Below are 15,782 nucleotides of genomic sequence, written 5' to 3' on the forward strand. Positions count from 1 at the left end.
CCCATCTCCAGTACTCCCTTCTTTTTTTTTTACACCGAAATTGACTTTGAACTCGGCTCCTCCTAGAACACTCGCCTTTCTTCCTCACTTCTGTCACCACTGGAGCCATAAGCGTTAATGATCACCCATCGCTCGTACTCCGCTTTCATTCTGACCCACATCTCTCTGGAACCCACTTCCTCACACACTCTTAAACACATTCCTCCTCAACCCCCTTCAGCAGAAGTGCCACCCCCTGTCCTTTGATCTCGCCCTCACACTAATTACCCCAGACCTTTACCCCTGGGACATTTCCAAGCCATTCCTCCCGCTTCCCCTTGAGCTTAGTCTCACACTGAACCAGAACATCCAGGTTCCTCTCACCAGACATATTACTACCTTTCTCTCCTTTCTTCTCATCCTGATTACATCCACACACATGCAGACGCTCCAACCTGAGCCTTCGAGGAGGATGAGCGCTCCTCGCTTGGCTCCTTCTGTACCAACCTAGATATTGAAATACACTACCATGGTGTGACGGTTAGCGTTCCTGACCGTGACTTAATAATCATGGGCCGTCCTGGATGGAGCGCATACGTTCGAATCCTGGTTGCGGCAGTCGGTCCACAGTCAACCCAGCTATTTATCCACCCCTCGGGGGTTGGTTGATATGAGTACCTGGCTCAGGCTGGTAGTGTGGTGGCCGTGTACTCCCGCCAAGTCCCTCCCAAGCCGCAAGGACACATGCAAATCCCGCCATGAGAGCCTTGCCAGGCGGGCCACGTATCCCCCTCGCTGTTCTCAAGTCTCTCATCATTTATGTGGGAATCGGAAAACATTACATTGATCGTTAAGTTGTAAAAGGCAGCCATTAGTGGAAATAGTGCGCCTTGTTCACTTACACTCGAATTTTATGATTGTTTAAGAAGCTGTTAGCATGAGTAACACCCGTGTTTAAGAGAAGATATGCAAATTATTTTATAACTTGTTCGAAGAGTAATGCTCAGTGGGCAGGGAAGGAACATGATATGTGGTAGTGGAGGAGAGAACCCATGGGAGGGCGTCGTGCCTCTACCTGCTCTAGATATCTCTGATATAAACATGGACACTTAGCTGGAAACATGACTCGGGTTATTTCATCAGTTACTGTGTATACCACAGATTATATAGGAGCAAGTGAGGTGCTTGCTGACTTCGATGGAGGGTGAGACGCATAATGTCGTTTAGAGGCAGAAAATGTAGCCGTGATGTGGAAGAAATGGTTTGTATATTCAAAGGAATTAGAAAAAAAAAAAGAAATGAATGGGAATGAAAATTAGTAACTTGATGACGTAATGTGCCAGCAGGAACAGTGTGCAAACGTTGACGCAACAGACGTACCTTATTATGTAACCTGTGAAGGAGAGATGGAAGACAGGTTGTATATGGACACCTACTCGAAGCCATCTCATAATGTTATATATTATCGACCAACCCCTTGGGGTGGATGAACAGTTGGGTTGACTGTGGACCCACAGTCGCAACCAAGATTCGAACCTATGCGCTCGACCCTGGGCGGCCCGTGAATGCGTGACAGTCAGGAAAGCTAACCCCTACACCTCCGAGGTCAGTATGGGGGTCATAAACCCCTTTACTCACGGCACACCTGCCTCGCGTCACATGACTCCCATGACCAATGGAGATTTACCTATTAATTATAACTGCTCAAAACTGTATTGTTGTCGACTAACGACATCGTGTCGCGGGAGATAGATAAAAAAAGATATGATTAGTTGTGACTGATGGCGTCAGCCTCGCTGAACACTTTACTCGACTCTCTGAAGGTCTAATTGTGGAGGTACAATAAGAACAAAAAAAGGAATCACTCCTTATTGTCATGAAGAAGAAGAGAAGACTTGGTAAACTATCAATAGTACAGTCAGTCTGTACAAGGTCTTATATATGATATCCCTGGAAGCATCGCAAACATCCACAAGTTGGTCCTCTTTCCTTCCTCCATCCAGTTGGGTGTGAGGCACGGAACACTTGGCTTCCTCCTCCTCCTCCTCCTCACGTAGATGTTATCGTTCACGTCCTGACCTAGGCAGCTGTACCACGGTAAGGAGGGCAGCTGACCGTGCTGCACAGAAGGTTCCGTTTGGCATTAACCTTGGTGACTGTACCGCCGCCCTGCCTCACCGCGGACACCCCCCTGGCTCCTCCTGCCGTAGGCTCTGCTCCTGACGGGAAATGCGTCTATGTTCTTCCTCAGTTTGTGGTGAGAATCCATGTGAGGAGAGGAGTAAATAGCTGTGGCCCAGCGAGCGCCCTGTAACGTGTTCATCCCGCGTCATTAATATCCATTAAGTAACAATGAGCTAAACAGTGGAAGGAGAGAGGCAGTTGAGGCGGGTTAAACCCACTCGTTCGTGGGAAACTAAATAGGTCAGTTCATGGTTCAAGTAGCAGGAAGACGTGAGCTTGGCCGGCATGGGTCTGTAAGATCTTTTTCGTATAATAAGTAAACATTACATTATTGGCCTGAGCTGTAACATTTGACAGAGGGCGGTCTTGTAGACGGTGGGTTAGGGAGGAAGAAGACATCGCCTCCAGCTCACACTTGAGTACAACACTCCAGCTATAGATTTAGATTAAGCGGAGGTTCCTGACCTCTCCCATAGTTTGTGTGCACACTCCGAGTCCTTATGACTCGCCTATTTGAACAGTATTAGGTGATTACTGCTCTCTCTCTCTCTCTCTCTCTCTCTCTCTCTCTCTCTCTCTCTCTCTCTCTCTCTCTCTCTCTCTCTCTCTCTCTCTCTCTCTGTAGGTATGCTCTTACGTATATATCTCTCGTAGCTGTTCTCCGATTCCCGCCTAAGCAAGGCAGCGAATGAATAGAAGAGTGAGTCAGAAATTTCCTCACTTGGCTCCTTTCTCTGTTCTTCCTCTGGAGAATGAAAAATGCACGAAAGGGGAGGGTGTCTATCCCCCTTCCCCCACTATTCCCTCACCTCTTAATTGCCTTCCGCGATACGAAGGAACACACGACGGTATTCTTTCTCCGGTACATATATTCTTTCTCCCAGCCTTTTATATATACATATACATATATATATATATATATATATATATATATATATATATATATATAGAGAGAGAGAGAGAGAGAGAGAGAGAGAGAGAGAGAGAGAGAGAGAGTTTACACACATAGGAGATTTTCGATTTTGGATGAAGATACGTTAAAGTTAGGCTAGGTTTTAAGCTGCGACATGTTGGCCTAAGGTTCCGTCTGCAGGGGGGGCTACCAGTGGCCGCTTTTAGTAAACTTCTTGGACTAAACTTACTCCACTTCTGTTATTTAAGATAGACGATCAAGCAGCCTCAGATCAGAATGAAAGACAGGATCCAAGGGTATCAGATCCTCGCCGTACAAGCCGCCAACAAAGGACTCTTTTTGAATGGATGTAAAACTTGATTTCTATATATTTTTTTTTCCGTTGCATCGCTGGGCGAGGCGCGCACTGTCCTTGAAGCCATAATGCCCTCCACCAGCACGGAAGGATTCGAGCCCCATAGCATTTGTATGGGAGCTGGATACGTTAACGACTAGGCTACACTCTCCATGATAGAGAAAGGACTCCAATTACAAGTAATCTACAAGTAATTGAATACCCTTCGTCTCACATCCATGAGCAATGGAATCTCCATCGATCATTTTCTCCGTCAGGCTCACGTTATCCAGTAGCCAACAGTTTTACCGAACTTACAGTCACAAGTGGAGGAGGTATATGAACACGAATGTTGTGCATTGACCGCGCACTTTCACAAAACACAAAAATTGTCGAGAGTTCGATTCCTTGTTCTTGGAGAGCATTATGTGATTATATATATATATATATATATATATATATATATATATATATATAATGGAAGTAAGGGGAGTGGGGGAGGAATGGGATGTATTTAGGGAATCAGTGATGGATTGCGCAAAAGATGCTTGTGGCATGAGAAGAGTGGGAGGTGGGCTGTTTAGAAAGGGTAGTGAGTGGTGGGATGAAGAAGTAAGAGTATTAGTGAAAGAGAAGAGAGAGGCATTTGGACGATTTTTGCAGGGAAAAAATGCAATTGAGTGGGAGAAGTATAAAAGAAAGAGACAGGAGGTCAAGAGAAAGGTGCAAGAGGTGAAAAAAAGGGCAAATGAGAGTTGGGGTGAGAGACTATCAGTAAATTTTAGGGAGAATAAAAAGATGTTCTGGAAGGAGGTAAATAGGGTGCGTAAGACAAGGGAGCAAATGGGAACTTCAGTGAAGGGCGTAAATGGGGAGGTGATAACAAGTAGTGGTGATGTGAGAAGGAGATGGAATGAGTATTTTGAAGGTTTGTTGAATGTGTCTGATGACAGAGTGGCAGATATAGGGTGTTTTGGTCGAGGTGGTGTGCAAAGTGAGAGGGTTAGGGAAAATGATTTGGTAAACAGAGAAGAGGTAGTAAAAGCTTTGCGGAAGATGAAAGCCGGCAAGGCAGCAGGTTTGGATGGTATTGCAGTGGAATTTATTAAAAAAGGGGGTGACTGTATTGTTGACTGGTTGGTAAGGTTATTTAATGTATGTATGACTCATGGTGAGGTGCCTGAGGATTGGCGGAATGCGTGCATAGTGCCATTGTACAAAGGCAAAGGGGATAAGAGTGAGTGCTCAAATTACAGAGGTATAAGTTTGTTGAGTATTCCTGGTAAATTATATGGGAGGGTATTGATTGAGAGGGTGAAGGCATGTACAGAGCATCAGATTGGGGAAGAGCAGTGCGGTTTCAGAAGTGGTAGAGGATGTGTGGATCAGGTGTTTGCTTTGAAGAATGTATGTGAGAAATACTTAGAAAAGCAAATGGATTTGTATGTAGCATTTATGGATCTGGAGAAGGCATATGATAGAGTTGATAGAGATGCTCTGTGGAAGGTATTAAGAATATATGGTGTGGGAGGCAAGTTGTTAGAAGCAGTGAAAAGTTTTTATCGAGGATGTAAGGCATGTGTACGTGTAGGAAGAGAGGAAAGTGATTGGTTCTCAGTGAATGTAGGTTTGCGGCAGGGGTGTGTGATGTCTCCATGGTTGTTTAATTTGTTTATGGATGGGGTTGTTAGGGAGGTGAATGCAAGAGTCCTGGAAAGAGGGGCAAGTATGAAGTCTGTTGGGGATGAGAGAGCCTGGGAAGTGAGTCAGTTGTTGTTCGCTGATGATACAGCGCTGGTGGCTGATTCATGTGAGAAACTGCAGAAGCTGGTGACTGAGTTTGGTAAAGTGTGTGGAAGAAGAAAGTTAAGAGTAAATGTGAATAAGAGCAAGGTTATTAGGTACAGTAGGGTTGAGGGTCAAGTCAATTGGGAGGTAAGTTTGAATGGAGAAAAACTGGAGGAAGTGAAGTGTTTTAGATATCTGGGAGTGGATCTGTCAGCGGATGGAACCATGGAAGCGGAAGTGGATCATAGGGTGGGGGAGGGGGCGAAAATTTTGGGAGCCTTGAAAAATGTGTGGAAGTCGAGAACATTATCTCGGAAAGCAAAAATGGGTATGTTTGAAGGAATAGTGGTTCCAACAATGTTGTATGGTTGCGAGGCGTGGGCTATGGATAGAGTTGTGCGCAGGAGGATGGATGTGCTGGAAATGAGATGTTTGAGGACAATGTGTGGTGTGAGGTGGTTTGATCGAGTAAGTAACGTAAGGGTAAGAGAGATGTGTGGAAATAAAAAGAGCGTGGTTGAGAGAGCAGAAGAGGGTGTTTTGAAATGGTTTGGGCACATGGAGAGAATGAGTGAGGAAAGATTGACCAAGAGGATATATGTGTCGGAGGTGGAGGGAACGAGGAGAAGAGGGAGACCAAATTGGAGGTGGAAAGATGGAGTGAAAAAGATTTTGTGTGATCGGGGCCTGAACATGCAGGAGGGTGTAAGGAGGGCAAGGAATAGAGTGAATTGGAGCGATGTGGTATACAGGGGTTGACGTGCTGTCAGTGGAGTGAATCAAGGCATGTGAGGCGTCTGGGGTGGACCATGGAAAGCTGTGTAGGTATGTATACACGTGTGTGGACATGTGTATGTACATGTGTATGGGGGGGGGGTTGGGCCATTTCTTTCGTCTGTTTCCTTGCGCTACCTCGCAGACGCGGGAGACAGCGACAAAGTATAAAAAAAAAAAAAAAAAAAAAAAAATATATATATATATATATATATATATATATATATATATATATATATATATATATATATATATATATATATATATATATAGTTGCCATTCGTGCATTATACACTGGTTCGTGTTACAAGGATCGAGGTAATTCGTTTAGGTTTGAGTGATGCATATATCTCCGTTGAATGGTACTGTCAGGTGAGGAAGGCTGGTCTTAGGCCTACTCCTGCCACGATACACGTTCCCTCCCTCTCCTGTGGATGCATCTCCTCCTCTGGTGTGCTTCACGTTGCCCTCTAGTGAGGCACATTGCTTGGTCGTGCGATAATCAAGTGTCGATCATTTAGTAGCGCTGCAGTACAGTTAAGAGAGGAGTGTGTGAGGATGTGACTGGCTTAGCGGCCGGTCAGGCGTGCCCCGGCATAGATCTTGCAAGCGAGTTCTTTATGTTCATTGTGACCATCATCAACACGACATTACATGGTGGCCTCGGGTTATCACGGGAGCAAATTAACGGCTCTTACAAATTCGCCTGATTTATGTTGAACGTGAATGGCAGCGGTGTAGACGTCCTTTCCCATGGTTGTTTGGAGTGGGTTAATATACGATGATAACAGATGGATGAGTTTGACACGTCATTATAAGGCTTGTTGGCCTCGCTGGAACACTGGCCTCACCACCGCTCATTATCCCGGCCGACGACGGCTCTTGTCTTCCTGTAAACACCATTTGTTTTCATCCAGGTAATCTCCTGACATGATAGATTAGTGACTTTGTACCAGCCCGGGGTCAAGGGGGAGTTGCCGAAAGGGGTGAGACGCAGCTCAGCGGAACACGGCACAGCCACTCTTAATGACGTAATGATAATAGCAGCGTCCTGGACGACGCATAACCAGCGCGGTTACACTGTCGGAACGAGACTTGGGTAATTAATTAGGGCCAGTCACAGCAATTGCCGGGGCCCCTGCTGACGGCTGCCTCTCTGCTTGCTGGTGTACCCACTCTCCGCCGCACCTCCACAACCTGTCGGAGGCCTTCCTGTAGGTGTTGGGTGGGTCGGGTGATGTAGGCGTGACACCGACCGCCCCGCTGACTGCCCCCCTTCTTCCCCTTCCCCCAACATCCCACGAACCAAGGTTTGCATGTGGTATAAATTAGCGTCCGTCTCCTGCCTAATGGCGCTAATTTCCCAGACATTAGTCTTGCTGGTACTGCAGGTCGGAGAGCTGCTGCCGCTCGGGCCTTAACCCCTCACCCCACTCTCTCTCTCTCTCTCTCTCTCTCTCTCTCTCTCTCTCTCTCTCTCTCTCTCTCTCTCTCTCTCTCTCTCTCTCTCTCTCTCTTATTCCGTCTTCACTCCTCCCTCTCCTTCTGTCGCCCCCTCACAAGGTCCTGCAACTTCCAGGCATCAAGAGGTTCGTCCTAGACGAACTACACTGGAAGCGTGGGCGGTGTGTGCTGGGGAATCAGAATAATTTGATGAGCAGCGAGTGCACCTTCGGTGGGCAGGGGCTTCTGTAATGTACTATTGTTGAGCATCACCGTGTTATCGATCGGGTACAAGTGGTCTTCCTGGCGGCTTGCTGAAGCAAACGTCTCGCTTCTGGAGATGGATCAGCACGGTGTTTGTAGCCGGGTCTCGAACCCGCTGCAGGTACCTCTTCTCTTGGTGGTTTTATATGTATGTCTTTGGTTCAGATCCAGGCCGGGTCTTACCTGATGCACAGAAAGGTCTTATGACACATGTGGGTAAAACTAATCTCATGCATTTAAAGGAGGAGGGAAATCTCATTCTGAAAACGTTCACGTCCTTGTTAGAAAAGACGTGAGAAGGAAGAGTGTTCTCATTACCGTGTGACGCCCGTACCAGTTTTACCCTCGACCTACCACAAGTTACCCACGGTGTTGTTGTACTGAATATGTTGGACAGTCTAGTGGGTATTGCTGTAGTGTGGGAGAGTGACTTGATGCGTTGTGGAAACTGCGTTATGTTGTAGGAGGGAGTGAGATGATGCGCCGGAGATGATGGGAATGTTTGACCGTCTTACTGTGTGACGGTAGGACACCGCCACAGAGGTCCCAGCCTGCCAGACAACTTGTATATGAAATGAAGGTAATGACCTCAGTGTTGGGAGCATGTCGGGCCTGGGCTCAGTGTGGTGGGCTTTGAGCTCGGCCACTGGCTGTGTGGTGGGCCCGGGCTCGGCCACTGGACTCATTCTGCCACAGTAATGATGTGAACTGATTCTACAGGATTATGGTGAAGTTGTTCTGGGGAAACTGAGGAGGGCGGGTGTTTAGGCGTTTTTGTGAGGGGTGTTCGGTGGCGGGTGAGTCATCTGATATGGGGATCTCCAGAGAATGAGATGGTCTGAGATTAAGAGAGAACCTTGAACAAACGTAGTGGTAGACGAGTATCTGATCGTCCAGATAAACGTCATGCATGGCAGGTGTGGTGTTTATAATACCCCGGGGAGAGTGGTAGGAGGCAGCAGCATTGCCCGCATGATAGACTACAGTTTCCTCCGCGTCGTCAAAATACTGGAAATAATTCACTAAAGCAAGCAGCACATTTACCCAGTAACGACATGCATACATGCAAACAACAGGAAATACGAAAGAACGACGTAATGTGTGTAATTTTCTGTGTGTGAGTACATACATTAACGTGGTGTTGTGTTGTTATGTATGGCTGTTTGGCGGGGGAGGCACGTCATCCGGGCCTCGACCGCCACCTGTTCCTCCCCCACTACGCACACCACCAGATGAAGGTGTTCCACGGGCGCCCGCCAAGTGCGGGTGCCCTTCAGTGTATATAATTCAATCTGTACAAAATATAGTCTTGGAGTCTCATGACCTACACAGAGCGACCCTAGACCCGGGTGTGGGATAGTGTTTATTAATACACTGACCACGATCGCAGCGGTCGCTTCGGTGCAGGCGATACTGCAGATGCATAACGTGTCATTACCCTCTACCATGTTGGGTGTCTTCTGTTTATGCTGAATGTTTTCTGTTCCAGATGCCACTGCGAGCATGGGTCTGAGCACACCGGACACCCACTGGTCCAGTTATAGCGGCTCACACTACTCTTCTTATATCCCAGGTGAGTCACAGCTGCAGTCATACGAGTCAATGTTGAATGTGTGTGTGTGTGTGGAGAGGTAGCGTCTTCTGTGAGTAAGATGAGGTTCACACCAACCGAGTTAGTGACCAGAGTGTAATATATTGAAGTGGGTGATCCGCTCTTAGACCACTGGATGTAAGTTGGAGATAAGTGTGTAAGTCATTTGTACACACTTATCCAACTCATCTGGATGGCAAAGGTGGCGCTGGTATGACATACTTAAGACTGATAGAAGTGATGCTACCCAGATCACCACTGTCTTAGGTCGTTGGCTCATCAGGTCTCTAGAAGGTAAGGTCAAGGTTGATACTAGTCTCCATCAGCCAAGGTCACCACTAGCCTGCAACACTGTTACATGAGGTTATCATTTTATCAGGACAGTAGTGCTGCGCATTGCTATCATACATGGCCTAGCCAGTTTTGCGCATTGCTATCATACATGGCCTAACACAGTACAATGCCGGAATATCCCGGCTACCTAACGCTCATTAGTCCCAGAATATCCCGGCTACCTAACGCTCATTAGTCCCAGAATATCCCGGCTATCTAATGTTCATTAGTCCCAGAATATCCCGGCTACCTAATGCTCATTAGTCCAAGAATATCCCGGCTACCTAACGCTCATTAGTCCCAGAATATCCCGGCTACCAAATGTTCATTAGCCCCAGAATATCCCTGCTACCAAATGTTCATTAGTCCTAGAATATCCCGGCAGTCTAAAGTTCATAGAGGTACCCAGCCGTGGGGACCCCCGGCTTGAGGCAGTGCTGTGCAGTCATCACTACTCCGGCCACCACCATCAACCCTCACCCCAGCCATCACCACCACAACTAGTGTGAACATCGGCAGCATCACAGCCACCACAATCATCACCAACGTTGTTATCAGTGTTGGAGAGACACGGCACAGTACAGACCTCCACACTAGGTCTCAGATGTGGCTACAGGACAGGCGGGTCTGGTCCTCAGGATAGGCGGGTCGGGTCCTCAGGACAGGCGGGTCTGGTCCTCAGGACAGGCGGGTCGGGTCCTCAGGACAGGCGGGTCTGGTCCTCAGGACAGGCGGGTCGGGTCCTCAGGACAGGCGGGTCTGGTCCTCAGGACAGGCGGGTCTGGTCCTCAGTACAGGCGGGTCTGGTCCTCAGTACAGGCGGGTCTGGTCCTCAGTACAGGCGGGTCTGGTCCTCAGTACAGGCGGGTCGGGTCCTCAGGACAGGCGGGTCTGGTCCTCAGGACAGGCGGGTCTATGGTCCTCAGGTCCACAGTGTATTTGTCTTGTCACCAGAATGTCGTTATTACGAGTTGTGTGCTTTTGCAAGCTTTCATTACCTCTTCATCACCTTGTCATAGTCTCTGAGGGATGACCATACAACCCTTGAGCCCAGTGGAACAACCCTTGGGTATGCTGGCCCGGCCTTTGGGTCAGGTCAGAAGCCAAGGGTCGTATCGTCGTGCTCAGGGAAAATCATGCCATCGTGCTCAAGGAATTATTTTTTGTAATGAAATAAGAAATCTTTATCGTGTTCAGCATCATAGGTTATATAAAAATCAGTGATGGCATTACTCAGATTCATAATAAAACTTCTGAGTGGATTGTCTATGTACTTGTGAACTTTCTCCTGATGATTGGGGGATACAGAACCCGCATCATGTATGGTGTGAGTAACGAGTCTGGTTGTCACCTACAGGAAGCTTAGCTGGAGGCAACCCGTCGACGCTGCAGAGCGGGTTCTCCTCCACTCAAGTCCTAGGCTACGGCAGCGACCTCACCCAGCAGGTCAACCCACTAGACTCCAGTTCCTCACATCTCTCCTCTGGTGAGAATCCCTCACGCCTCTTCCTATGGTGTCACTGTTGTTATAATGTAATTCCATATGAGATTAATGAAGTTTAAGACTTGCCATACAAAGACAGTTACAGTATTTACTCATCTGTTGATATATTTTGCTGATAACTTATTACAGTTGCTCTTGTATTCGTCATTATGCCTTACACCCTTGCGAGCTTTCTGAATCGTGAGGTGGTTTTGTACTCAGTTATTTCTTCTTTTTCTTATTTATTCATTAATTTCGAGAGTTTGTTGTAGCATCTTGCATGATCTTGCATCATATACTTGCTGTTTGGTCGTAGGCAACTCCAAGATGTCGGTTTCTTGCCTTTTCTCGCAAATCTTTATCATCCAGTCGCCTCAATGTTTCTTCCCACAACTACGATTCTGTGTTCGCAAGGAAAGCTTTCCACCTTTTAACGTTTCAAGGTATTATTTTCCTTTTTTCTGTCCCAGGGATCAAAAGCTTGTTTACTAAGTATGGACGGTGTGAGAGGGTATCCTGAGTCAGTCTTTTGTTGTTGCAGGTGTGATCGAGAACTCGCCCAGCTCGGGTGGGGACTACGAGGGTCTGGCGTCGCTACAGGCGCCACACTCCCCTCCGCGCCACGACTACATGCTAACTCGCTACTCCTCACCGGACCTGCGCCACGCTGCGCAGGCCACCACCTCCGAACCACGTCCGGACATCACCTGCGCTCCCTACACGCCGCCAGCCACCTCATCCAGCGCCGCAGCAACATCGTCCGCCGTGGGCGGCCTGCTGGCGGGCGCGTCTTCCTCCACCGGTGGCACAGGGAGCGGAGTGATAGCGGCGGCTGCGGCGGCGGCAGGCACGGTAGGAGGGGGAGCGGGCAGCTACCCAGGCTACTTGGGGGGCGGATACTACACGGCCACCACCACAGCCCAGGGCTACCTCTCCCCTAGTGTGTCGCTCCTGTACCCTCATCTGTACTCGCAGCAGGGACAGCTCTCGCTGCTGGACCCACGCCAGAGCGCGGGCGACCAATACAGCGGCGGCAACACCCCCACAAACACAGGCGGCCAGAGGGATTACAACCGCCATGATGGTTACCGCGACTTATCCAGCGCTGGGGCCGCCACGCCCGGTCCACACCAGAGCATGATGGCCGCCCACATGACCCCAGACGACACTCTCCACGCCGCCCACGCCCACGACCGTTACATGAGCAACGGTACACGTGCGGGCGGACCCTCCCCAAACGATCCGTCAGTGTGGCGACCATATTAGTGTAAAAAAGGCCGACTGGTGGGCCCCTCACAACACCTAGTAATGTTACACGACGCACCTTGCCCAAAACTGATATAAAAAGGAAAAAAGAGTTCAGAAACTTATGATAATGAACATTTATATTGTCTCAGAGAACTTGTATTATCACCAATTCTGCCTGATGGCTTATTTATTGTCATGAGAGTGATGTAAGACGATGTTTATGTCAACCAGTGATTGCGATAACGTTTATAATGTATATATTGCGCTTACCTTTGTTAACGTTGTTCCGGTGGGAGTGCAGGCAGGGAGCTACCTGATGCTGTCAAACGCGTCGCCGCTGTTTAGCATTTACAGTACAAGAGTTGCACCATGCGTGCCGGGAGGCTTCGCCAGAGCTCACAGACAAGTGTCACTCACACCGGCTCTAAGAACACTCCAGTTACCACGTTGGCTTGTTGATATACCAGTTAGTAATACTCAAGTAGACCTAGAAAATAAGTTTTGTACGTGAACTGATTCATTAGCATGTTGTCAAATGTGGCTGGACGAGTTGGATGTGGGAGTGAGTAGTGCGCTGTGAGCGGACGCGGTGACCTCCCGATAAGTACCACAAAGATCTTCCATTTCCTAATTCTTTTTTTTTTTATACGTACTCTGTGGAGAACCTGAAGTCAGGGAGGTGCTCACCACTAAGTTATACTTGGGGAAAAATCCTTAATTAGCCTTTCTCCCATGGCTAAGCCTTTACTATTTACTGCGCTTGAGATGGCAACTAGAAGATGGTAGACTGGGAACTCCTGCCCAGGCAGGAGTTGGACGACTTAACCTGAAGGTACATTTGGTAATGAGGCTTCATCTAGAAACACCGACACTGTCCGAGAGGATTACTGTAAACCTGAGTATCATATATTCAGGTACTGTTGTATGTCATCAGTGGCGTAATGTTAAGGGATACAGGCCAAAATCAACAGGATTTGTTGTGTCACAAAGATGAAGACGATGGAAGTATTTTGTTGAGAAAATCGTGAAGTCGGATGTCTCCAGTTCTGTAAATGTGACTCCTAGAGAATGTGATTCCAGGTTGGACATATAGTGTATGATGCATTGTGTAGTACAACCAACTCGTTATATAATGTAAGCTCTCAGGTTCTGTCAGTGAATGCTGTGCTCAGCACCTGTTTTTTTTTGTGCCTGTACCTCCTGCCATTGATGTACGGTGGGCAGCTCTTTCATAATAAACTGAGTTTCAGTGTTTAACATTGCCTTAATTTCTGTATGGGGAATGTTTATAATAACTATCGTTTCAGTATAGGCAAATGTCACGTTAGAAGGAGAACAAGTACTGGAAGAAGAAGCTTTGTAATCTCATAATGAAAACTTGGAAATCTTTGCCAGAGAGCAATCAGAACTTGGGTCGTGCGGGTCTAAATAAAACATTGATATCTGGTTTTTGCTATCATAATTTCAGGCTTCAAAAATCTGAATATAATCTTAATTTGTTATATGGTCAGAATATCGATCGTAATGCATGAAAACAGACCCAAAAGATGAATATCTCAATAAGCTTTATCCTCATGTGAGGCATCTTTTTGAGTAATAATTTGTATGTACTTCTGACTTAACATTGTGGAATTTTAGTTATGTACAAATGAGGCTTATTATTTTGTGTAAATTGATACCAGAAATGCTCCTGAAAGATGGTCTCAGTGGGACATAAAAAAAGAAAATAGTCTGAATTTTATCCTTACAGAAAGTGTACGAATCCTATTTAAGTCCTTAACTGTTTACATACATATTTTGTTACATTGATCGTTCCTATAGGCTGTAGAGCAGCACCGTCAGCGTGCTAACGTCAAGCAGGGTCTTGTAGAACTTGTCTCCATCATGACCAGTGTCTGGGTCACGCTGGGGGAGGCCTGGGAACATGTCCCTACCTTCCCGGTTGGTTAGGTTCCTCGGTATATAGTCAGGCGCTCCACGCCACTCCGGCGGGCATCATCGCTCAGGGTGACACGGCTCACCCACTGTTCGCCTCGCCAACATCCGCCCAAAAATTATTATTAATTCCAAGCTGGTATCGCTGTGGCGACAGCTGCATTACCTCATGTGGTTGCGCAGTTTGCGAATCTCTTGATGTAGATTTACAGTTTCTGCAGACTTGTGGAGTGATGACGTAATCATCTACATGGTAAGTCAGTATGTAGTGCAAAATGTCGCCGCTGCACTGGAATATTGCTTTAAGGTTTGTAAATAGCTAATTCGCCCTGTAATGTGTCTCGATTTGTAGTTCCAAACGTTCATAATAAAGCTACATTTTATAGAAACTGGTCTATCCTTTGTGCCCTGGGAAGCCTCGTAAAGGAAAGGCTCTTCTCGCAGTGTTGGGTTGCTCTGGTGCAATATTGGTTGGCCATTTGTACTAACCTCCCACGCATTCTGTCTTTAGATAACATATCTCAACTATTTGTGACGGAAAGAAGACTCTTTTTTTTTTAAGTATGGTGATAAGAAATATGTAGCACCCTGTTAGGTAAGTAGAACACTAATTATATCTAGGGCGAAAAAGGCATGGGACACGTACAGGTGAAGGCCACAAGAACCGCTGGGGAGACATGGATGGATGGATGGATGGCAATACAGTGAGGCAAACCCGTTAGTGTAAGTGTAACGGCGGGTTAAGGAACTGATGTATCAGGATGCTTTAATCACTTCCTAAGCTTTTCTGTATGAAAAAATGTTCACTTTCTAAGCTTTTCTGTATGATTTTTTTTTCACTTCTTACTGCACTAATCCGTGATTTTCTGTTCTCTTTCGCTATCACAAACAGCTTAACACGCTGTGGCTGCTATCATTTGATGTATGAATTCCTTCATAGTCCTTTGTGGCAGAGCAGGCAAATGGTGAGGTAAATACTTGTTGACGATAGCTGATGGTTCGCAGGAAACTCCAGCTGAGATAATTGATCGCACAACAATGTAAGATATAATTAACGAACATTATCAGTTCTGCAATGCATTCTCAGATGTAACATTTGCCTGTTGATATCCAAATAAAAAGCACAAGATAAACATTAGTTGATAGGGACAAGTGTTACAAATTCATGAACCTTTTGGCCTGTGTGGCGTAATAAATGGGACCACTACCTCCATTTTGAGTGCTGTTTCAGTGAGCAATGTGAAGTGACATATGTGCTTTATATATGACCGAAACCCTTCTCTAGCTGATGTTGAAGCTTGGGGTTGCCACAGTAATCAAAGCCACTATGATTATGTTCTAACTGAAAAACACAACGAAAAACTATGTTGACAGATAATACTAAAACCATGAATGCCTATCTCCAACTTGATGATACAAGCTAAGCGTTGTCATCGAGATATTATGCTGTAAATGCTAACTGTAGTGTTTGTTAACGTTAAATGGATCTACTTCCCCTTCCAGAAGACTTCGT

At 46.7% G+C, this 15,782-nt stretch overlaps 1 protein-coding gene across 2 annotated transcripts in view; it reads left to right on the forward strand.

Annotated features, from left to right (window-relative positions):
- The window catches only part of LOC139753825 (uncharacterized), a 230,994-nt gene extending 216,336 nt beyond the window's left edge, over positions 1 to 14,658 (forward strand). For both annotated transcript variants that reach the window (XM_071670728.1, XM_071670729.1), the window contains 3 exons: positions 9,169 to 9,252; positions 10,961 to 11,089; positions 11,628 to 14,658. In XM_071670728.1, the coding sequence (XP_071526829.1) occupies positions 9,169 to 9,252; positions 10,961 to 11,089; positions 11,628 to 12,352 (938 nt within the window). In that variant the 3' untranslated portion in view covers positions 12,353 to 14,658. The remainder of the gene's footprint in view (positions 1 to 9,168; positions 9,253 to 10,960; positions 11,090 to 11,627) is intronic.
- Positions 14,659 to 15,782: the final 1,124 nt, after the last annotated feature.

The sequence above is a fragment of the Panulirus ornatus genome, chromosome 15, assembly GCF_036320965.1.
Source record: "Panulirus ornatus isolate Po-2019 chromosome 15, ASM3632096v1, whole genome shotgun sequence".
NCBI classification, from domain to species: domain Eukaryota; kingdom Metazoa; phylum Arthropoda; class Malacostraca; order Decapoda; family Palinuridae; genus Panulirus; species Panulirus ornatus.